Source organism: Eumetopias jubatus, unplaced genomic scaffold (genome assembly GCF_037043125.1).
Source record: "Eumetopias jubatus isolate StellerSeaLion01/CBP00866 unplaced genomic scaffold, mEumJub1_p1.0 scaffold_13, whole genome shotgun sequence".
Taxonomy (NCBI): domain Eukaryota; kingdom Metazoa; phylum Chordata; class Mammalia; order Carnivora; family Otariidae; genus Eumetopias; species Eumetopias jubatus.
In genome coordinates, this window is record NW_028274819.1 from 10,486,404 (window position 1) to 10,510,591 (window position 24,188).

At 56.1% G+C, this 24,188-nt stretch overlaps 1 protein-coding gene across 1 annotated transcript; it reads right to left on the reverse strand.

Annotated features, from left to right (window-relative positions):
• Positions 1-3,267: 3,267 nt before the first annotated feature.
• CD5 (CD5 molecule) lies at positions 3,268-24,181 on the reverse strand. Its single transcript, XM_028118076.2, has 11 exons — positions 24,046-24,181; positions 13,594-13,632; positions 11,091-11,396; positions 10,533-10,595; positions 9,951-10,289; positions 7,599-7,892; positions 6,728-6,853; positions 5,905-5,958; positions 4,936-5,055; positions 4,256-4,347; positions 3,268-3,622 (listed from the first exon to the last, which is right to left on the reverse strand). The coding sequence occupies exons 1-10, from the start codon at positions 24,101-24,103 to the stop codon at positions 4,259-4,261; spliced, it is 1,488 nt and encodes a 495-aa protein (XP_027973877.1). The 5' UTR covers positions 24,104-24,181; the 3' UTR covers positions 3,268-3,622; positions 4,256-4,258.
• Between the last annotated feature and the right edge of the window lie 7 nt (positions 24,182-24,188).

Sequence of the window (24,188 nt, forward strand, 5' to 3'; positions counted from 1 at the left end):
GAAGGGGTGGCTGCTGGGGCTGGGGGTTGGGGGCCCGGGTGGGGGGGATGTGTAGGGGGGTTGGAAGTCAGGATCATGCTCTGCTGAAAGGCATCTTTGATCATGTCCACAAGGCCTCATCTATCTGGATATCCTCTCTCGAGCGGCTGCCCTCTGCTCCTTTGCCCTGGGTCTGGGCTCTCGTGGCCTTTTCCTTTCTTCTACACTTTGGTTTTCCATCTTAGGCCTTTCCACGCTGGGACCTGCATATTTGCCACAGACCGCCACCAGGGGGCGTGCGGGGCTCAGCCTAGCGAGGGCAGTGCCACATTCCTGCTCCCCCCCCCCCCCCACCCCGGCTGTCAGCCCGTCCAGTTTCTGAACTGATAGGGGCCGCGACGCTGGCTGTGAACCAGGTGGTCTTCGGCCCACTGCCCAGCCTGCTCCTTCTCCAGCCCACCCTGAGCTCAGCTGGTTCTATCATGAGGTTTGGGAGGGTGTCTTCTGCTTTCAGCAGTAAGGGCAGCTTTGGGGGCTTCTGATGGACCCTCCAGTCAGCCCTTCTGCTTTTCCTTCCTGGCCGAGTGACGGGGACAGGCTGCCTGTGGACAACGTGCAGAGATGCTGTGGATTGTCAGTACTGGATATACAGCAGGGCCACCCGACATGCATGCATCATCTCGTTGGGTCCTTTTGACAGCCCTTTGATCCCCAATTTTAAGCAAGGGAGGAGACTGCAGGGTGGGTGGGGGTGGGTGGGGGTGGGTGGGTCACGGACCCGGTGGCATAGCCTGGAGGGGCGGGGGCCGGGCTGGCAGCTGGCTGGCTGACCTGCTCCGCCACCATGCTGTGCCTTTGTGGTGTCAGAAGAGGCCACTGCCCTGAAGAAGAACCCCGCCTTGCGGAATTGAGGCCCACGTTAAGAATCCCTGGGCTTTAGTCACATTTTTACTGCCTTTCGCCCCCTCCCGAACTCCGGTGGTGCCTTGCATGTGTCCGGGGTTCAGGACACAGGACACCAGGGAGAGTCAGAAGCCAACTTGGCTTTGTAGGAAGAAGATGACAAATCGCACTCGGGCAACACAGTCTAGTCACTGACTTTGCCTCGGGTCCTGGAGTGGCGGCAGGGGGCACGAGGGGCTGACAAGAGGAAGCACCATTTTCTCCGACAGGGCTTGATGGAGAGGGGCTTCGGCACGCTCACATGGCCCCGACGGTCAGGCAGGTGACGTAATTTAGGGAAATGGGCTGGCATGGGGGGTGGGGTGGGGACACACAGTGAGCCCTACCCTCTCTGGCTCAGGGGGCCGCTGGCCCCTACTCTGCTCTGGCAGCTTGCTGTAAGGCAAGAGGGTGGACCTGAGGCGGCCCAGGCCGCAGCACGGCCTCCGGGCTCCTGTTCTGTGAAGGAGGTGGCCTGGGAGTGGCTCGTGGCGGGGAGCAGCACCCACCCTGGGCCTGTGGGCTGAGTCTTCCTGCTAAGGCCGGAGCCTGACAAAAGGCGCCTCCAAGGCCGAGACAGCTCCTATTCAACTGCTTACCAAACACATCTTTGTGGGGCGCCCCACCCAGGCCTGCCACCGCTTGGAAAACAGTTTTCCAAAGAGACCTAACACCTCAATGCAGCAACTTTTTTGCGAGGGGTTGGTGGCTTAAGTAGGCCCTGGTTGTGCTGAGGCCACGCACCATGGCCAAGCTGGAGAGTAGAGAGCTTTTCCCAAGAAAGGTGCTGGTTGGCGACATTTGGTGCCTCACAGCCTCCGCCCTGTAGGGGCGGAGGGTGCGCCTCCCCAAGATGGGCCACTTGGCTTGCCGACTGTTTTGCGCTGAAGGCATCAAGACTCTGAGGGCTCACGAGACACTGCTGCCCCTCCTTTAACTGCATAGAAGAATCTAAATTGGAGGTCTTTCCAGAATAAGTTATTGCCAGAGATAACTGTTATCTGAGTGGCCCGTCTGTACGGCAGGGCAAACATCTGATCACCAAACATCTGCTTGTCTTACTGCCCTGTGAAGAGCACTCCTTCCCTTTGCAGTCCCAGGCCCTACACCTTCTCCTTTGGTCAAAACGACACATAGACCTCATTTGGCCTGGCTTTGCAATTTCCACGTCTGTGTGGATTCCCTGTACACACTCCTATCAAATTTGATTTTCTCCTGTTACTCCATCTCACGTCAATTGGATTCTTAGTCCAGCTTGAAGGACCTCTGGGGGAACTGGAATTCTTGCTCCCCGACGGTTCTCCCTAAAAGCCGCCTCTCTGTTCCCTCCGGAGGAACCCCTCACCCCTGCCAAGTGTAGGAAGGTGACTGGGGGCCCCTGTGTCCAGATCCCTAGCATGGTCGGGGCAGGTCCGAGACCTGGGCTCTCCCGCTGGGCTCTCACGGGACTCTGGGGAGGACGGAAGGCCTGGTTGGAAGGTGTTGGCAGAGGGCTGACCAGATTTCTCTGGCATGCTAGTGCCCCCGGGTCCCCCGATTCTGTGAGCACCCCTCCCCCATATCCTTCCAGTAACTCAGCGTAGGCTCTCCCAGAGTTGGCTTCTGTGGCCCGGGCTATGAGGAGCTGCTGCTCCCGGTGCTCCTGGTGAGCCAAGAGGCCTCCTAAGGGGACTGGTGCCCAAGGGCTTAGTGGGGCCCGGCCTGGCCTCTGCCTTTTCTAGATCTTCAGGCTCCCAGTGAGCTCTCCCGCTCGTACTCCCCTCTGCACTAAGGAAAGCTGGGCACCGCAGGGCACTGTGTGTTTCTAGACACATGCGTCTCTAGTTTCTGACTAGCAGAGACTGTTCCCGTTGAGGGAATGATTTAACTTCCAGGAACGTCCAGCCCCGGTCTCTGACTCTCGGCTTGGAAGTTATCTGTGATGGGCCGAAACCACTTTAGCTTTGAAGTTTAAACTGCGGTGCGAAACAAAACCCCACATCGGTAGGATTTACAAGGCGCCCTCTTTGTGCCAGGCCCTGAGGTGGCGTGGCGCCCGTGGGCTTGGCAGCCAGCGGTCCCAGAGATCTGATGCTCTCTGCTCGGGAAGGCGTCTTGGGGCGAGGGCTGATGGGCGGCCACAGAGGCGGGGTGGTGATGGGGCTCCGCATCAGGGGCCAGCTGCCCGCCATGCCAAGCTGCTCTTTCTAACCAGGACAGCTGTACCGCTGTCCCCAGAGGGGTGCAGGGGCTGGACCCTGCACTGAGGAGGGGAGGCCCTCTGGCTTGCAGAAAGTAGAAAAAGTGTTATTTACAAAGAACATATTAAAAAGACACTAGGAAACCGAGCCCCCCCCCCCACCCTGCCCGTCCCACCCTGCGCCCCAGAGCGGAGCTTCCTTTTCACTGGGGTCAGAGTCTGAGGAAAGAACCAATTCCTCTGGCTACCGCTTCCCACATGTCTGCTTGGGGGGGGTGGGTCTTGTTTCTGGGCTGTGCCTTTCACGGCTCCCACACGCGAAGGGGCAGCCCGGCTGTGTTGGGGGTCTTCCCTGGGCCAGGCTCCAGCAGCCCGCAGCTGCAGGGACAGGGGACATATCTGAAGGCCCCCTTGCCTCGGTCCATGTTCTGGCTGGGGCAGAAATTATTTCCAGGTGGCGGATGCAAGAGTGTTCTCAGGAGACAGGTCTGGCTCTTGATGTTTCGTGCCTGGTGCCTGGTTCTGTGGGGAGAGAAGGAAACAGGTCAGAGGAGGAAACCTCACACCCCGGAGAGGGTTCAGGGAAGTGGGGGACAGGCCCCGAGCCCCCGGTTTGATGTCAGGGACAGAGGCTGTCCCTCTTCCCGCTGACAGCTCTCTAGGGGTCTTGGGGGCTCTTCTGGGTGGCCTTCTAAGATGCAGTTTAGGAGAAGAGGTTAAGGTCGATGATCCTTCTGCTATAATTGCCAAATCAGCGTCTGTCACCTAAATTGCTAATGCTATTCTTTCTGCCTGCAAGAGTCAAGATGTGGGGGCTAAGCACCTGGGGGGCTTAGTCAGTTAAGCGTCTGCCTTCAGCTCAGGTCATGATCCTGGGGTCCTGGGATTGAGGCCCATGTGGGGCTCCCTGCTCAGCGGGGAGTCTGCTTCTCTCGCTCTCTCCGCCCCTCCCCTAGCTTGTGCTCTCTCTCTCTCTCTCTCTCTCACTCACTCTCCCTCTCAAATAAATAAATAAAATCTTAAAAAAAAAAAGTCAAGATGTGCAGAGCCCCCCATTCCAGATGGGCAGGGTGGGCAGGAGGTGAGGAACTGAGGGGCTGGTGCTTATCTGTGGGGCTGTTCGGGGATCCCAGGGGGCCAGGGAGCGGGGCTCACCTCTCACAGCCTCTGAGCCCCATGCAAATCGTAGTCACTATCGGAGGAATTATCAGGCTGGGTGGAAACACGATGCAGGGCCCCTTCCAGAGCTGCAGAAAGAAAAGAGGCCCTTTGCAGCAGGCTTACCCCACCAGGCGACACAGAGAGAGCCCCTGAGAGCCCAGGAGCCCGCGGGGGCCTGAAGATCACAGGGGCTTTATGAGCTGGTGGCTTGACAGTCCTGTATCTGTTTTGATCAAATCAGCCAGTGTTCACTAATGATACTGATCTCCAGGTTCCCTGGGGCTTAATTGTTCGTGCCAGTCAGGGAGCCTTCAATACAGGGCTTCTGCAGGCCCCCGCTAGCTCTGTTCTGCCTGGAAGGAATCCAAGGAGCCTCATTTACCATCCGGCCCACAAGGCCCTGTGGAGAAACAGGCCTGTTAGGTCACAGCAGTGCTGTGGTTAATGGCATCCCAGCGTATTCTTCTCTCGAGCTGAGCGGCTCACGGTCTCCGGCGGTGGGCGGGGGCGGTGGTAAGCTGAGGCCCGGGAAGGCTGGATCCGTTCCATACTCTACTGGGACCGCGCTGTCAAAGGGCAGTGAGAGCTCCCTGTCCCCCGGGGCATCCCTTCTCCGGGCAATCACGTGACCCGTGCTGCCGCCTTCATCCCCGGAAGCATCGGCGGCCGCTTACCTGCATAAGCAGAGACGTGGGAGTTCCTGGGCGGCTGACTGTATTCGTTCTCCATGGGTGAGACCGTGGGGTTCTCAACCTGGGACCGGACGGTCGCCGTGTGGTTGCGATGGAAAGACACTGAGCAGAGGCAGGAGACGGTGTCATTAGCCTCGCTGCTCTGTCCCTCCTCCTTCCCAACAGGGGCCGGGAATTTAAATTTCTTGTTCCTTCTGTGTGATGGGGGAGGGGGCAAGGGCACCCACAGTTCCTTCAGTGCATCCCTCTATCCTTTCTCCCTGGGCAGGTTCATTCTTGCAGGGGCCAGAGTTTTAGAGCAGCTTGGGGTTGGCCAGCAGTCTAACTGTCGGGGTGGGCCTTCCGCCGGTCAGTTAGTCATTCATCCAGCATTTATTAAGCAGGGAATTGGAATACAAGTGATAGGGCAGATAACATCCCTCCTCTCCTAGAGCTGAGGGGCTTTATATTGTAAAAGAGACTTCCACAACACACCTTGACTTGCAAAAGGGAAGGAAGAATGTGGAGTGGGAGGGGGGAGGGGGGCCATGGTTCTATCCATTAGGGTGGTCTGGCTGTGGCTAAGGGGAGAGAGGATGAAGAACGAGGGGGCGGGATGGGCTAGCTGCTTCAAAAGGTTTTAATGTTTTAAGAATGGCCTTTTTCAGTTGTTCCATGAGAAAAAGATTGGACAGCCCTTCTTGCAAAAATGCCCATTAAGGTTCTGATAAGTCCTGAGATAAAGAACCAAGTCTAATGTCGCTTAACTCGCTGATTTCTAAATCTCTATGATCATGGAGTCCTCTTTCGGGGTACCACCTGGTAACATCTGTTGACCACGGTCCCACCTTAGATGAGCATGGCGGAGAGGCCTCAAGTTGCTGCCGGCTTTGATAGTGGTCAGCTGTTAACCATGACCCGTGTGGACACTGGCTAGGGCTGAGGGAGCACCTTGCCTCCTGGGACACTTACTGTTCTGGTTCATTCCTGTGGGGCCAATCCACTGGCGCTGTTTCTTCTGGCGGACTGGGAGACAGGCAGGAAAGGCACGTGAGGACGGGGGTGGGCAGGGATCATGGGAGGGAAGGATGGGGAGGTGGGGGGGGAAGGGAGGCAGGAGGTCATAGGTGCGGCTGGACTTCACCCCCTGAAGTCTTTCGGCGTCTCAGTTTTCTGATTTGCTCAGGAGGGCAACTGGACCCAACCAGAGCTAAAGGAGCGTGTCGAGGGGGCTGCTTCTCCAGAAGAAACAACCACGGGGCATTACAACCAGAATAAAACCGAGGAGGGTGCTAGGGACCTGGCCAACACTGCGCATCGCCAGGCCTTCTCTTTTCAGCCTCAGCCTCTCTAATCCACTTCCTGTCTCTGAATAATTTTTCCCAGAGTTCTGCAAGGCAAGGATACCAGCCCCTTATATTCACAATGTGTGCAATCGCCCATTAGGCAGATGAAGAAACTGAGGCTCAGAGAGGAAGTGGCTCAATCAGCGTCTTGCACAGTCGCTAGGGACTGGAGCCAGGCCTGGAACCCAGATCTGGAGGCTGGGGGCGTGCTCCACTCTGAAAAAGGCCACGCCCCTTTGGCCTGGGCGTGCGTCGCGGGGGGGGGGGCAGGGTCAGGTGTGGGCCAATCAGCGCTTACCGTGTTCCTGACTTTCTGTTCCTAAGGGCGGGGAGGAGGGGCTGGGGGGAGGGGAGGGGAAGGGTGGCAAAGCGGAGGTGCCCTCCTCCGCCCCTCCCGGCTCTCCTCACAGGGGCTTGAAAGGGACGGGGTTTGGGGCACCCGCACCTACATTTCTTCACCAGCTTCCTGTAGGCGTGAGGGCCGCACACGACCAGCAGCACTGCCAAGAGCACGAGGGCTAGGACGATGCTCACCACGGTGCCTGCGCCCAGGCCTGCCGGGTTTGGGTCCTGGCCTGCGGGAGGCAGAGAGGTCAGGGAGGTCCTGCCCGGGCCATCGGAACTGTCCGCTCGGAGGGAGGCTGCTGGCTGGCCGGCTCCCCCCGCGCCCCGCCTTGCTCCTGGCAGTAACACCAGCATGTGCAGAAGGCGGTTAGACACCCGCCCCTCCGGCCGTCTCTGGAATTCTCTGCTACCCATTCATCTGTCTACTCCCTATCATCCAGCACTTCATCATCCAGCTATCACGGGCCACTCTTGTTGTCAACTATTTAACTTTCTACCCTTTGCCCGTTGCTTATAAGTGATCACCTTGCCATCATATGCTAATAGCCATCCATCCATCCATCCACCCACCCGTCTGTCCGTCCGTCCATCCATCCATCCATCCACCCACCCGTCCGTTTGTCTGTCCATCCATCCGTCCATCCATCCATCCGTCTGTCCATCCCTCTTTTATGTGTTATTCGATTACTGTTTCTCCCTTGCTTTTCTATCCTCCATCCTGGAAGACTAGAAGATAGAATGAAAGCTCTCTCGTCCATTAAGGCCAGTCTCCTCTTTATGGCTCATGCTCACTGCTGTCTGAGCACCATTGCCACCCCTCCCCCCCCACAATTTGCCAGCTCTCCATCCTTTTCTAGGGCTCCGCAGCTCTCTGTCTAGTCCTGGAGGCTGTCCCTCAGAAACACGCTCAGTGCTTAGGTCCTAGAGGGAAAATCCAGAACTGCCCTCTGCCCCGGTGGGCTGTGGCCAACTCACACGTGACAAACACCCTCTTGCAGTGGGCTTTTTTCTCTTGCAGCTGGTGGCACTGGGACAGCTTCTCCTGGGGACAGGAGAAGCCGCGGGAGGTCTTCTCGGCAGCATCCAGCACCCGGTAGGAGTTGACTTTGCCGCACTGCTGTTCCTGGCACACCTCCTCCCACCGGGCTGTGCCCTTGGCCCGGGGCACGTCGCACAGGATGTCCCACCGCTTGCCCTGGCGCACCTCCACGGAGCCTTCACACAAGCTGCTGCCCCCCACCAGGCGGCTCTGCACCTTGGGCTGGAAATCTGGAGAGGGGAAGCAATGGAGGGCAGATGGCGGGTTTGGAGGGAGCTTCCTTGGCCCCTAGCCTACATGCCTGGCCACTGGGGCCCCGTGTCGCTGGCCAAGGGGGGGCCCTGGCAGAGCCCAGCTTGTTGGGGGGGGCGCTGGGATCACCTTCCTTTCTGTCCTTCCCTCCTTCTGGCATCTTCTGGCATTTCCCTCATCGCGCTCTTGCCCTGGCATGTGTGGGCAGCTGCTGGTAGCTATCCTGAGATGTGACACCATGGGCGCTTTCAGAGGAGCAGCTGCAGAGTGGCAATGCCCGATGCCTGGGGCCCCCAGGCAGGTGAGGGTAAAGAGAAGAGCAATGAGAAACAGGCTCTCCCTGGGTCCACGTCCCTCTGAGAACCATCCTCTCCTTCACCTGCTGCTCCTTGAGAGGTGGGAGGGCTTTTCAGAAAGGAGAAACTGAGGCCTGGGGATGGGAAACACTTCCTGCTCTGGGTCCTGGCAGTTCAGGGGTGAGACAAGACCCAGCAATCCTGCTGCCCAGCCTCAAGGGGTGGGCTTTCATGAAAGGACTGAGTCCACTTCTGCTCGTCAGGGTGGGTGGGGCCTGGGCTCCAGGCTGAGGCCCACCTGGGCTCAGGTTAGAGTGAGCTGTGGTCTCACCAGCTTGGCCTGTTTCCATAGCAACATCCATCTAAAAGGCCCCAGGAAATTTTCTACTTAGAACAGAATTTCAAAGGCAAGCCCTCCCTGCCTGGTTTTGCAGGTTGTAGACTGCGGGAGGGCGGTGGTGGGTGGGGCTGAGAGCCAGACCATCTCCCCTTATCAGGCCGGGAAACCCTGGGGGCTGCTTCTACCTGGAGGGGGTCGTGTCTGACTAATTCACACCAGGTACCCATGGGGCTGGGGGGTGGCTGGGGGGTGGGGAGGGAAGGGGGCGGGGGCGGGTGTACTTGCGGGATAGCCCAGTGGTCCAGAGCAAGGCTTCCCAGATGTGCGCACACACACCCATAGGACCTTGCTGAGACGCAGATCGGATTCAGTAGGTCTGGGGTGATGCCTGCACATCTGCATTTCTAACCAGCCTGATGTAGCTGGTGCCGCTGGTCCAGGACCATGCTTCTGGCAGCCAAGGTTTAGACAGCAGGCTCTGGAGTGACACTGCTTGAGTGGAAATCCCCGCTAATGCTCTGTGATATTGGGCAAGAAATTTAACCCCTCTGAGCCTCAGCTTCCTTATCTGTAAAGTGGGGATAATAATAGCACCCACCTCCTGAGGTTGTTGTGAAAATGAACGACCGTCCTGGGAAGGTCTCTAGCACCAGGGAAGTGCTCAGTAAGTCTGACTTCTTATAGTCTGGACTGGTGATGGGAACCCACTCCCTCCCGAGGCATGCTATGATTATTCTTCCTCTGACCTGTAGGCTCCTCCTCCTCCACTTCCCCAGTGATCCTGGTTTTGGGGTCCCCAAGACCATCCTCTTTGGTCTCCTCCCCTCAGCCACACCAGTTTCGTCAGTCTTCTTGTCATTGTGCAGGAGCCTCTGCGGGGAGCTCTCTGGGGACCTGCTCTGGTCTCCCTCTGCCTGCTGTGCCCGGGGGACCTCCCACTTGTCACCCCTGCTCCAGCGGGCTCTTCCAATTCTGGGATTTACAAACTGCCCTCTTGCAAGGCTGGTCCCCTCCCAGTGCTCCACCTGCTCTGATCCTTGGCACGAGTCACGAGTCCCACCTAAAGAGGTGGGACCTCTGCTCCACCAAACCCACGCTCCTCTCCTCCTTCCAAACCCCTGAGGAGACCTCGCCTCATCCTGGAAGTCCTGGCTGATCCCACCTTCCCAAGCGGCAGCCAGGCCGGCGGTGCTTTTGAGCTTGTTCCCTGTTACTTTGCGGAGATCTCCAGAGCACTGGGTGGGAGTGTAGCTTCCTGACCCCACCCCACCCTCTGCTTCCCTCCCGTTCTCCATGGTGCCCAGTGCCCAGTGCCCAGTGCCCCACGCAGGGGTTTCTGGGACCAGGTGGTGGCGGAGCATCTGGGGGCACCCCGTGGGTCCTCGCGGGGTCTCACTCACCAGAACAGACGAGGGCCAGAGCTTGGCCACCCTCATAGGGGGGGACTTTTCCGAAGCACTGCTCCAGAGAGGCGCAGCTCGCATTCTGGATCTTCCATCGAATGGGCAAGGGCTTACTCTCCCCTGGATCTTGGGTCCTGGTCGTTTGGGCCTCCGGCAGATGCTTCAGGAAGGAGCCACACTGGAGGGCCGCACAGATGCGGTTCTTCAGGTCCTGGGTCCCGTCCTGGTCCTGCGCCTCGTAGCCAACGGCGCCCCCCAGGCTGCCGTAGTAGAACTCCACCACGCCGGCGCAGCGCAGGCCCCCGGGCCCGGCCACCAGCTGCAGCCTGGGAGGAGCTGTGGAGGGAGAAAGCGGGGAGCGGGCCTGAGGGCTGCCCGGCTGGCCGTGGGGGGCCTTCCTTGTCTGGTTCCAAGGAAAGACAGGTCCACAGCCGGTGGGAGGTCGTGAGCTCCCAAACGTTGCCTAGGACCTACTTAAAAATTTTTTCATGTTCACTTGAAATTCCAGTGCAACGGGGCATCCCGGGTTTTTATTTGCTAAATCCCGCACCCTGGCACCAGGAACCTCAGAATTCTTACCTGTGGGCTCTGGAGTGGTGGTGGGTGGGGGGCTTGTGGGAGGAGGTGTTGTCTTCCTTGGCTCTGCAATGAGATACTCTGGTGAGGGAGAGGCAGGAGCCCTGGGAGGGAGGACTGGAGGTTGGGGGGAAAGAGTGCGGGGTCGGGGGGAGGGCTGGGGTACCAGACAGTTTGGAGAAAGACCTAGAACGCGTGATGTAAGTGCCATTTGCCCCATTAGGCCCACTTGGTCCACATTGTCTCTAAGGGTCCCGTGGGGTGGGCAGCACCAGCCCATTTTACCGTTGGTAAAGTGAAGGTTAATAGGAGACGGGAATGTTAGCAATGGCAGAACCAGGTTTTCGACCTCTTCTATCCCCCCCGCCCAGGCAGGTGCCGGCACCCCCTCAGCCCTTCCCCTCCAGTTCCCCACCAGTATATGTTTCTGAGGGGGGGGTTGTTGTAAGTCAGGACCCCCTTCCACCTGCCGGCTCAGGCCCCAGATCCCAGGTCCTGGGCAGCCTCCCCGGGGGCTGGTGCACAGGCCCAGGGGACCCGTGTGGCCAGCTCGTCACCCACCTAGGCAGATCAGGCCCATAGGGCTCCTCTGGTTGGCCTCACTGGAGGTGCAGTTGGAGAAGGACCCCAGGTGTCCATGGCAGGTGACCGGGGCCTGGGGACTGTTGAAGTCAGGTAAGTGGGTCAAGACCAAGGCGTCCCCGCAAGAGAGGCTCCGGCAGAGCTTCGAGGCCTGCCTGGGGTCCTCCCGGTGGTTCGGGTTCTGTCTCCAGCTCCACCTAGACACTGTGCGCCATGTGGACCCGAGGAGGACCTCCAGCTGCCCTTGGCACGGTGAGCTGGAGCCTGTCAGTCTCACTGGGTTCCCTGGGGGTCAAAGAGGGGTATGTGTGTGGGGGGTCCCCTCCGTGGGAACCCTCCTCTGCCCTCTCCCCACCAGGCTCCCACCCAGCCAGGCTGCCTTCCACCCCGCGGGCTGCCTGCATGGCTCCCGGGAGCTTTGTCCTTGGGGGCACGGCGGGGTGGGGCTGGGGGGGCTTCCCAGACACTCAGGCGGTCCCCCGCAGCGGGGCCCCAGGGGATGGGGCTGGAGATCTCGGAGCTGAGGGGAACTCAGAGCAGCGGGCAAGGGGGTGCTCAGCACCCCATTGTCCAGCAGGATCGCCCCACTCTGCAAGTTCTGCTTCAATAGAAATAGGGCCTGTTGCCCGTTTATATTTTTCTCTTTCTGACTTCTCAAATCAGTGCTGTTGAGGTACGATTTAGACCCAGTGAAATGCGCTCATTGTGAGAGTGGTTCAGGGGAACCTGACAAACGCATGCATGTCTGGAACTACCACCACACAGCTGGAAAGTTCCTTTGTGCCCATGTGCGACTGATTCCCCTGCATCCAGCCCCAGGTGCCCACTGATCTGCTTTCTGTCACTAGGGACGCGTCTTGCCTCCTCTCAAATGTTATGTACATGGAATCATGCAAATCATGCAGCGTGTTTGTGTTTCTGTTACTCTGTTTTTCTCGTCTGAGCCCCTTCCCTCGGCATTTGGGTTTTCTCTGCATCGTTGCATGCACCACATCCCTTTTTGTTGTGGAATAAGGTCTCGCTGTGTGGCTATGCCACGATTTATTTATCTAGCCACCATTTGGCTGCTGTGAACAGAGCCGTGTGGAACGTTCGTGAACTGATGTCTGTCTGTGTGGGCACGTGTTCCATTTCTCTTGGGTAAATACCGAGGAGGGGAATTGTTGGATCACAGGTAGGAACGGGACTAGTGTGATTTTCTAAAGCTCCGTGAAGGAAAAAAGGATACATATGTATTTGTATCTGTACAGATTCTAGGAGAGACAAGACAGGAATCCATGTGGTTGTTACCTGGGGTGTTAGGATGGGGGAAAGACTGGGCAGATGGGGGACAGAAATGGAAATGAGGTTCATCACTGTAGGTCTTTTTATATTTTTAAAGTTTTAAGCCAGGCAACTGTATTACCTATTCAAGAATTTTTTTTTTTTTTTTTTTTTTTTTAATGTAGAAGGTTTTTCCAAGTGATTGCGGGATGGAGGTTTTTCCCTGGTTGGAAAAGTTCTGGGCAGGCTACCTTTATCTTTGGGGCTTGGGGCCTAGAGCACAGCGCTAGGGCTTGGCAAGGTCGCTAGACTAGTTGGAGACAACGGGGGCTCGTCCAACACTTGACATCGGCAGGATGTTCTGCACTTTCCCTCCAGTGAGCAGACTTACTGACTCCTCACCAGGGAAGAGATGTTCTCCCCATTTTATAGGTGGGGAAATTGGGGCTTAGAGAGGACAAAGCACTTGCTAGAGCTCAGAGCTAGGATGCCACCGCAGGGCTCTAGGTCCTGGACAGGGCCCACCAAGGCCCCTGCGGCTCCTTCTGTTTGCACATGGCTTCTGAGACCCTCTAGCCACATTTCTCCCAAAACACATTCAGCATGATGTTATCTTAAGAAATGTGAAAGAGTGAGGTCTGGGGAGAGATGAGTCTGAGAACTGCTGAATTAAAAATTACCGAACAGGTTTCTTCACTGTAGGACTTCTCAGAGCCTTTTCCAGGCCGGTAGACACAGTCAGTCTCCAGTGAGGGACGGTGTTGCCTACCTTTTATCCAACACATTCCATGAGCCCTGTTTGGGAAACACTAACCTCTTAAAAGTCCAACCTTGAAGGCAGCGCATTCCACATACTTTACAATCTGGTGCAGCCTCTCTCTACAGCCTCAGCTGCAAATGCATTTGACCAGGGAGATCTGGCAGGAGCGAGTAGGAAACAGGACTTTGCAGGGTGCATTATGGGCCAGTATGTTTTCTCTGCATGGTGAGTGGGTTATAATAGAAATTATCCTGAGAACTAGCATTCAGGCCATTGAGGGCATCCGTCAGCACATGGGCATCTAAATGTATATGTGAGTGTGGGTGTACGAGTCTGGGCATGCTGGGGCTCTCTGTCTGGGGTGGGGTTCACTCTGACAGGTCCCCCTATAGCCTGATGGAATCGCAGCCCTGCCCCCCACCAGCCCCTGCTCCAGGCCTCTGTATGGCTCTTCCTTACCTGAGTCCTCCCAGTAGGGCCCCCCGAGGCAGGAAGTGACTGCAGAAAGGAGAGAGGAGGGTCAGGAAGTGGAACCTCCCTCCTGCCCCCTACCCCCCTACCCCACCTCACACCCACCCACAGCGTGAGCAGTGGCCTCTTTTGCACCCCCCCCAATATGGGGTTCAGGGTTTCATACTATACATCAGAACCCCTAGGTGGGTCATGAAACCAATTCTGTGGGTTGCAGCTATCAAATTTTTCCCCGTTTTAAAACTTTACTTTTTAAACGAACATCAGTAAAGTGGATTTTCCTCTGGTGCACAGACCTATGAATGTTAACACATACAGAGATCTGGGTGATCACCATCATAGTCAAGGTAACATTTCCATCACCCCCCAGCGTTTCCTCGTGCTCTTCCTTTGCAGTGATAGGTGGCCTTGCCACCATTAATTTTTAAAAATTATGTAGTCATGCAGCCGTCACGTTTTTTACGAAATGAAATGGACGAGAATAGAGAATGTCAGAGTACACGGTCTGTTGTGAGGATAAGGACCCCTTTCTGTGCATTCGGCTGCAGGGTAAACCCCTCGTGAGCGTTGCTTTCAGTCTAAAAGAGCTTGAACTTCACAGTTGTAGAGAACCAGAGGAATGACCCAGAATGGGAACCCCAGGCATCATTTGCTACTTTCTGATATCCCCAAAGCAGGATAGGAATGACAGCAATTTATCTTCAACGGCTCAGCTTCTAGAGGAGGAAGTCGAAGCTCGGAGATGGAAGGGGGGGGCCCGAGATAGCGCAGCTGGGGGGCACAAAGGAGTCAGGACCAGAGCCCCAGTGGACAGGGGTCTTGGGGAGCTGCTGGCCACCCCTCTGGTGTGGCTCCTGCCCAGGCCTGTTCAATAGCAACAGGGGCCATTTGGGAAGTCCCGTCTGACTCCGGAGCTGGGGGTGCAAACTGGCTTATTGCGGGGACTCTCATGGAGCACCCCTGTGGCCAGCTCATCTGTGGCTGTGGCGGAGGTCGGATTTGGGTGGGCCTGGGGCAGGGGGGTGCACCTGTGTGGCCTCAGAGCACCCCTGCCCAACGTTTGCCGCTCAGCTCTGTCAGCTTTGAAGTTGGGGCTCTGATTTCCATCTGTCTGACCCCTGGGCTAGCTTCGCAACCGGGAGCCGGGACAGTCAGGGTGACAACTTGAGGGAGTAAATGGTTCCATTGAAATTGCTTTGGAGAAATTTTTGCCGTGTGTTAAAAAAAAAAAAAAAATAGGTGTGTTTTAAAAAGGCTGTTTTTGCCTGAGTGTTCTGGAGCTGGTGGTAGAATTGTAAGGGAAGACAGGCCCCAGCCGGTCGGCGCTCTCCCCCCAGCCAAGCCTCCTGGTAATAACACTGTGAGGTTTTGGCGTCCAGTGCTTGGAGCTGGGGCCGCTGGTTGTGGAGCTGGCGGGGCCTGGGGCAGGTGCTCAGAGGACGGCTGGGGCGCTTTGCCGGCCTGGGATGCGTGGAGGGCTTGCCACTTCTCTTTCCCACTCGAGACCTTCATACTCCCCAGGTCACCATGGTCAATGTTCATTATTAACAACAGCTACCAATTATTGAGCACCTACTGTATACTCGGCACTCAGGGTGGCTCCTGACAGATATCACTGTTACTCTTCCACACGGCTCCGTGATGTGAGTTGAATATATTCATGGTGTAGACGCTGGGAGAGGGAGAATGCCCTGTCCAGGGGGACACTGCCAGCAACAGCCAGGGCCTGGATTTAAACCGTGAGTCTGCCTTCCAAACCCGTGCTCACTGCCACCTCGTTGTGCCTCCAGAGCGCCAAGTTTGGGGATGCAGAGATGAACGCAGCCTAGACCCTGTCCCCGAGGGGCTTGAGCCCCTAGACATTGGAACCCCTGGGGGCAGGGGCCAGACCAGACCATTCTGGCAGATCTCACACAGGATGGCCCAGGCCCCTCTCAGACAACGTTCTTGGGAAAGACTAAACAAGCTGGAGAACCAAGTAAAATCCCCAAAATGCTTTGTTGAGGAAGGGCGTCTGGTATCCCAAGTCTTTGCCTCCCTCTGGGTGCCTGATGTCCTCGGTGGAGCAGCATTTCCTGGCTTGTCCTTCCTTCACCATCACCATCACTGTCACTGTCACCAGCATCGCCATGACTACCGTCACCATGACTATCATCACTACCATTTTCACTACCTCCATCAGCCTCACCATCATCACCATCACCATCACTACCACAGTCACCATCACTACCACCGTTCCTAGCACCATCAGCCTCACCATCATCACCATCACCATCACTACCACTGTCACCATCCCTACCACCATCAGCTTCACCTTCATCCCCATCACCATGACTACCATCACCATGACTACCACCATCAGCCTCACCATCATCACCATCACGATCACTGTTACCTTCAACAACACCTGCACCGCCTTCACCATCACCACCATCACCATGTTTATCAGCCTTACCATCAGCCTCACCATCACCATCATCACCACTGGCAACACTTTTAGAGTTCACATTTACCCAGGCGTTTTTATATGTCAACTCTCTCAAACCTCACCATAGCTCTATGAAATAGGCCCTATCGTTTTTTGTAAGATTTATTTATTTCTTTTAAAGAGAGAGGAGAGAGCATGTGCGAGTGAGGGGAGGGGCAGTCGGAGAGGGAGAGAGAATCCTCAAGCAGATTTCCCATCCATCACAGAGCCCAGTCACACGACCCTGAGATCACGACCTGAGCTGAAACCGAGAGTCGGATCCTTAACCAACTGAGCCACCCAGGTGCTCCAGTAGGGCACTATTATTTTGATCTCCATTTTATAGTTGAAGAAGTGGAGAAAGATGAACTAAGCTGCTAAGCAGCAGGTCACTGCTGGGGCTGGGACTCAAAGCCAAGCCATCTGTCACAGACTCTATGCTCTTGACTGCTGGGCCAAGCTGCCTCCCCTTCCTTCACCAACTCCCTGCATGTTCATGGAGTGCAGACCTGAGGAAAGGGAAGAACTTGGAATTCCGTTCAGTTAGTGAAACATGCCATGAGGAGCCTTTTCCACGAACTTGCTCTCTGTGATCTTGGCAAGTCGCTCAACCTCTCTGGACTTGGTTTCCTCATCTGTAAAATGAGGAAGTTAGACGCCCCGATCCCTCCCCTTCTTCTCCGTTCAGACTTCTCTGATCTATAACCTTTTGGTTCCTGATATATCTCAGTGGCTGGCAGGGGCCGGGCAGAAGTGGAGGTGAGATGAGTGACTGACTCCGAGCCTTCTGGATGCTTCTTCTTTCTGTCTGTCCAGAGATATGCTCAGGTTTTCATTGTCTGAGACATATTTTCATTCTCTCAGCTGCTCCTCACAGGGGTGCAAACCAGCGGCCTCCTTCCCTGGAACCCTGCGGACTATGCTCAGGTTCTCTCCGAGACTGTCCGGGGCTGCAGCTCAGCCAGCCCTGCATGCAGCCCGAGGCCCCCAGCTCTGCTGCTGCGGGAGCTGCAAACAGAAGGCTGGAGACCCTGGGGGCCACAAGGGACGCGGGGCTCGGATGCACTGTGCCATTTCCTAATCTGCCATCCACAGCAGCAGCCGAGCAGCTGGGGCCAAGAACGAGAATCCTCCAAAGGCCCCTTCTCTCCCCTGCCAGCCTCCCCTCGGACCCCCACAATTTCGGGCTTGGAGTGGCTGAGCCCAGGCTGAGTGCAGGGCCGAGAAAGCCCTAGAGACCTAGGAGGCGTTTCGCTCTCCTGGCCTCTCTCTTCACCCCCCCATTTACAGAGACTCAGCCATTCCGACCCTGCTGTGCTGGCAGGTTCTCTGTGAGGAGTGCAAACGTTCCTGAAGGCAGCCCCAAGACTTTTACACCCTCACCCCGCCCCCCGCCCCCCCAGTCCTCTTGCCTCCCCAACATTCCCGGTGAGTCTCGCTCTGGTTCTCGGTGCAGCAATACGGTAGGTTGCATCAGGCCCTGGCTGGGTTGTATTTGCTCTGCGTGGCGCTTAACATTTTTTTTCAGTCAATTAAAAAAAAAAAAAAAAAGGTTTCTTTCTGTTTTGCTTGACTTAAAAAAAAAATCCCAAGAGCCAGATGTTCTTGAAAAATAGGATGAAACTATGGAAAGAGCCAAGCTGTCCATCAACAGATGAATGGATAAAGAAGATGTGGTATATATATATACAATGGAATATTATGCAGCCATCAAAAGGAATGAGATCTTGCCATTTGCAATGACGTGGATGGAACTGGAGGGTAATTATGCTGAGCGAAATAAGTCAATCAGAGAAAGACATGTATCATATGATCTCACTGATATGAGGAATTCTTAATCTCAGGAAACAAATGAGGGTTGCTGGAGTGGTGGAGGGTGGGAAGGATGGGGTGGCTGGGTGATAGACATTGGGGAGGGTATGTGCTATGGTGAGCGCTGTGAATTGTACAAGACTGATGAATCACAGACCTGTACCTCTGAAACAAATAATACATTATATGTTAAAAAAAAAAAAAAGAAGATAGTAGAAAGGGAAAAATGAAGGGAAAATCAGAGGAGGAGTTGAACCATGAGAGACTATGGACTCTGGGAAACAAACTGAGGGTTCTAGAGGGGCGGGGGGTAGGGGGATGGGTTAGCCCGGTGATGGGTATTAAAGAGGGCACGTACTGCGTGGAGCACTGGGTGTTATATGCCAACAATGAATCATGGAACACTACATCAAGAACTAATGATGTAATGTATGATGACTAACATAATAAAATCAAATTTAAAAAATACATTAAATAAAAAAAAAAAAAAAGAAAAATAGGTTGCTCTGGCCACATCGGGCTGCATCCCCATGAGCCCCGGGCGGCAACCTGTCAGATCTGGTTTACCAGCACCTTCAAGGCACCTTACTGTCCCCCTGTGTCTGGAGCTCCAGCTTCAAACTCATGATGGGTTCTGCGGCGAAACATGAATTTTCACACTATGTGGGATGCGCAGGATTATAAATAGCCTGCCATTTGTTCAGGTCAGGATTTGCACCAAAAAGGCATTTTCTGGAGACCTGTAGGTGTTTTTGGGTTTGGGAATTGCTGATGAGTGTACTGTGTTAGTTCCCCTTTGCAGGACTCAGCAGAGCCAGAACTTGGCCCAGGCTGGCTGGCCCCAGGCTCACTCACAGACCCTGCTGGGACCAGCGAACATCTGCCTTTGCAGCCGCCATGTGCTGGGATGGCAGCGGGGTCCCGGCGAGGAGCTGGGATGCCACTGATAGGAACAGTGATGGTGAACATTTATGGCACTCTTACCTCGTGCAAACCCCAGGGCAAGCTCTCTGAGCGGGAGACCCCACCCCCGACAGCCTTACTGAAGGGGGCTGCTATCACCCTGATTCCCAGATCAGGAATCGGAAGGACTCAGCCCAGGTTGGAAGTCAGATTTTCCATATTTTCCATAAACAAGGGGTCACTCTTAATAGTCCACAAACGTCTCCTCAATTCACAGCGAGCACCACATGTCGGACTGCCTTTTGGGGGCATTCTGGATTTGTCTTCCTTTCGTTCTCTGATGAGAGGCTGAGTTGGAAGGTCAGAAACCCCCTTTATCTGAGATGATACTAATCAGCGGAGTGCTGTCTACCCCGCGTCTGTATCAAGGCTCTAGGGGAACAAAGATCACAAAGGCCCCAAATCTGTTTCTCAGTGGAGAACCAGATGAAGTGGCTGGTTTTTGATCAGGAGCCTTTTTATGTGCAAGACACGCAGAGGGTCACACCGAACTTATGTCAGGAGAAGCCGAGGGACTGGTGCCCGCAGAAGGAACAGCAGATTCGGGCCTCTAATCCCACTCACAGGGCCTGCGCCGACCCGTGGATGTGAGCTGATCGCGGGCAGAATGGCTGTCACAGTCTACGTCGTGCTCATTCTCTCGCTGGTGGCCTGCTGTGTCCAACTGAATTTGCCTGAATTTCCACTGCATCTCCACTGGCACAGTGACAAGCCCTCCGTTTTGTTCAGAGCATCACATATCCCAAAGTTTTTTCCACCCATGGCCCACGCTCATTCTCATTTTCAGATCGGCAAACTGAGGTTCAGAGAGGCCGAGCGACTTGCCCAAGTTCACACAGCTTGCTGATGGTAGAGTCAGGACAAGAAACCCCATCACCACCGCATCACGGCAATCTACCACTGGGAGAACCTGGAGCCTGCTCATCCCGGGGTACAGAGAGGGGAAACTGAGGCCAAGGAGGGAAAGGCTCACCCTGGATGTCTCCATGGGTGTCTGTGGTGGCACAGGACGCTTTTTGCTTCTTCCAGTCACCACCAATTTCTTACCCTGTTCCCACCACATCTGTCCCAGCTGTGCCCCGACGGCAAGGGGAGTTTCAGGGTTCCCGTGGGAACAGGACGTGATGGTGATGATGGTAGTATCGATGGAGGAAGTGATCTGGGGCTATAATCCTTCACCTGCAACTCAGGACCCCAAACTGTAAGTCTTTTCTAGTGCACTTGGCAGGAGGGTGTTTGCAGCCTTTATGGGTCTCTCTTCGGGTGTGAATTCATGTTTCACTGAATGGGAATGCGTTCGATTCGGGGGTGTTGCCCAAGACCTCGTTGGCAGGTGATGAGCACACAGCACATATGCAGTATGACCCACAATCTGGAAAATTCCGAATTCCCAAACGCGTCTGGCCCAAGGTTGGGGATAAGGATGTGTGGACCTGGAAAGGTGTGGGGGACTGTTCCTTTCGAGGGCACTCATCACACTTCCTCTTCTACTCTGCCCCTCTGCCTGGATCGTCCGGCCCAGGCCCACACTGTGTACTCACTCACTTCCTACAAGCATTTGCCCAAACATTATCCACTCATGAGACCCACTGCACCCTCCTTGGGGTAAGCATGGTGCCCAGCACTCCCAACCCCCCAGCCCCACCCCACTCATGAGCTCCCAGCACCCATGCCATCACTGTCTGTCTCCCCATCACACCCCGATTCTTATGTTGGATCTGTCAGGGTGGGGATTTCGATGGTTCAGTTGTGTCCCCAGCACTTCGAATAGTGGCCAGCACATAGAAGGTGCTCAATAAACGCTTGCTGTCTGAATGAGTGAATGAACCAGATTTACAATTGCATTGTCCTTGAAGGTGGGCGTGGTGGTCATCCCCATTTTATAGATGAGAAGACTGAGATTCTGAGACGTGTTCTTATCATTTGTGAGGGGCTCAACAGAAATCAAACCCCAATCTGCGCGACTCCAAAGCCCCATAGGCCTTCACACACCTGCGTGCACAGACAACACATACGCACACAAGGACACACACCGCATGTACACACACAGCATGCACACATGTGCACACACAGCATGCACGCATGTGCTCGCACATGTACCCACATGCAGGCACACACACATGCACGCAGGGGCTAGGTGTTCAATCAGTTTCATCAGCTGGAGTTGAAATCCCTCCTTGGCTCTGCGGGGAAGTGTTGGAACTGGACAGAGTGACCAGAGGGGCCAGTGCCAGCACTGGAGCCCCCGGGTTCCTCTATTCCCCACTGGGGGTGGGGAGCTTGGGCTGCTGGGCGCTGAATTCTTTGCGCCCAGATCCAGCAAGGGGACAGTGGACCGGGCAAGCCTGCTTGAAGCTAGAGCCCCCGGGCCACCCCCCTGTCTCCTGTGGATGCCCAGCCCCTCTCGCTCCTGTCCGCCTGTTGCGTTTGTCCTTGCCAACCCCTATGGGACACTTCCCCCTCTGCTCTGCCTGGCTGGCTCCTTCCTGCGTCCGTGTCTCCGAGGAGATGCCACCGCCTCAGAGAGGCCCTCCCCTTGGACTGGGCCCGCTCCTCAGGGACCTTGGCCACTGAGTCACAGCTGCTGTTGTGTTCTGCATCGTACTCACCACAACATTTAGGAATTTGTAACTATTTTGGGTGCTCCCTGCGCAAGCGGAAGGACTCCCGTCTTGTTTACTGCTGGATCCCCAGTGCCTTACACAGCGCTGGACGCACCGCAGATGGCCCATAAATATTTGTAGGTGGATGAATGAAGGCAGGAATCGCCCGGGTCAGAGGACTGGGGAAGAGAAGGAGCGAGGGCCAGGCTGGCGTCTGGCGAGACTTTCCACCAGGTCCCGAGCTCACTTGCTCCCTGCCGACTCCGACCCTGGTGATGATGATGGTAGTAATTACTAGGACCATCCATGCTTACTGAGCACTTACTACACTTGAACTGACATTCCTCTGCAGAGCTCCATAATCGATTCGTTTAATCCTTACAAATCTCTATACGAGACACAGACTCTTATTATTCCCGTTCTGCAGAGGAGGAAACTGAGGCTTACAGTATGGTCCAAGGTCACTCAACTGGCAAGTGGCAGATCAGAATCCAAACGGCAGCGCCCATGACTTTGCCATGGCCCCAGTGCTGGCTTCTGCCATCCTGGTGGCCGGGCCTGACCCTCAGGGCTGTCTCCAAACCCTGCTCCCCGAGCAGGTGAGCCCCAGGCAGGTTGGGGCTAAAAGCAGTGACAGAGGGGACCAGCTGTGACTACCACCCCAGGCATGCCGTGGGCATCTTCGTGCCCCAAAGTTCCCCTAGTCACAACCTTGGTGGCCAGCCAGGAGACACAGCCTCCCCAGGGCTCTGGTGGCCAGGTGTCTCTTCCCGGAATGGCTCAAAGGGTGTGCGTGCTGTTGGCCCCCAGCCCCAGCCCTGGCCCTCGGCGTCCCCTGCCCTCAGCATCCCCTGCCCTTGCTGGGGCATGTCTGACAAGGTAGTTGTGACCTGCGGCCCTTTTCCTACTTGTGGGAGTGGCTTTGGTGTGTCTGTACTCTGAGGGTAACTCTCCTCCATGAGAGCAGCAGTGCGGGCCCTGGGTCCCTGCTGCTTACTAGCTGCCGTGCCCTGGGCTTTGCTTCTTGGCTTTTCTGGAACTCCGGTTTCCCGACTATAAAATGGGGCGCTGGGGCCCGCCCCCCTCCTAGGCTGTTCTGCAGCTTACAGAAGAAAATGGCTTCAAAGGTATTTTGTAAGCGGTGACCCATTGAACAATGGGAATGCTTATTATCTGCCAGTTCACACAAACACACACACCAGAAAGCATGAGCTCCTGGGGTTCCAGATGGTTCCCATACTCCTGGGGAAGGTGCTGTCTCCGAGTGTCCCTGACTCCCGGCTCTGCTGGCCTCGGGGAGCTCCCTGATCCTGCCAGAAGCCTGGCCCCATGATACGGGCTTCAGATGGGAGGCCCAGAGAGCAGGACCCCATTCCCATCCCCTGGCCAGCCTCCTTGCCCCGGTGGCATCAAGGACCCCATCCTAGGAACCCCCAGGGCCAAGGAGGCCACAGCAGCTCCTCAGGAGGGTCTCATCTCTAGGCCTCTGCCCTGGGGACAGGAGGCATTTTGTATGTCTTTGCGGTTCATGTGAGAAGGGCTGTGTGAACATGCGAGCACCTGGGCCATCATCACATGCACGGGCAGAAGGTAAACCTACAATTGGAGACGTGTCTGGCCCATGAACACACACACACACACACACACACACACACACACACACACACTTCTCATACACACCAACACACACTTACCTCCTCACACACACATTCACACCTACTCAAACTACTCACACTACACACCAGCCTGTCTAGGAGGGACTGAGGCTCCCTGATCAGGCAGCCAACGGCCCCCGGTCCTTGGCCTCCAAACCAGGAAGACGAAACACCCGCCCTGTTCCCACCTGGCCTGCAGTCGAGCATCTCTCTTGCCCCGCAGTATCCTCCAAACCCCTGAGAAGTGGTCAGACCTCACCCAGTTCACCCCCTGCATTTCATAAATATTTATGGGCCAGCTTCCATCAACTCCCTCCCAGCAAACAGGAGGCCCCAGGCTCACCCGCCTCTAATCTGACCCCCAGCCAGCTTCTCAGAGGCCCCAGGTTGCTTCCACACTGGCCCCTCCCCTGGGCCTGGAGTGAGAACAGACCCAGTGTGTGCTCACACCTTGGCTGGCCGGCCTGGCTGGGGCACCTCCGGGAGAGTCAGGAGGACTTGGAACTAAGGGAGTCTTTGGCACATGCTCAGCTGTGTTCTCAGCGGCAGCCCCCACCCTGCCATGGCCCACTGTGCTCAGAGCATCATCAGGACTGCCCAGGAGACTGTGGGTGCGCTGTGCCTGGGTGCATCTAGGTGAAGGCCAGACACTCAAGGTGTGTGTGTGTTGGGGGGCTGTAGAGGAGGCTCACACTAGATGGGGGCTGAGAGTCTGATTTCCTGTGGGTGCCACCTGAACGGGTGCAGGAAGACCCCCGCAGTGCAAGAACGAAGCAGAGCTGGGACAGGTGGTAAAGGGATGGGGGGACAAGCAGGGCGGCCCCCAACCCTCCGCGATGCTCCAGAGAGGGTACATGCGGGCCTGCATCAGACCAGGGCAAGAACTGGCACCCCCTCGCACCCCGAGTCCCAGTAGCCCGGTACGTGCCCCGGTACTCACCCAGCACCCCCAGCAGGTACAGGGCGGCCGGCGGCGGTCGCTGAAACCCCATGGGCATGGCCTCCTCTTGCCTCAGCCTTGGCAAGCTCGGCACCCGTGGGTGAAAGGTGTCTGGTCCTGGGTCTCCCTCTCAGGGAGGAGGG

What these genes read in the sequence shown, in the direction of transcription:
- CD5 (XM_028118076.2), bottom strand. Translation starts at nt 24,103, where the DNA reads ATGCCCATGGGGTTTCAGCGACCGCCGCCGGCCGCCCTGTACCTGCTG. An exon ending in CAGGAAGCTGGTGAAGAAAT is followed by an intron (nt 5,959 to 6,727) that starts GTAGGTGCGGGT and finishes CCTGTCTCCCAG; the next exon opens with TCCGCCAGAAGAAACAGCGC. An exon ending in CACAGGAATGAACCAGAACA is followed by an intron (nt 5,056 to 5,904) that starts GTAAGTGTCCCA and finishes GCCTCTGCTCAG; the next exon opens with TGTCTTTCCATCGCAACCAC.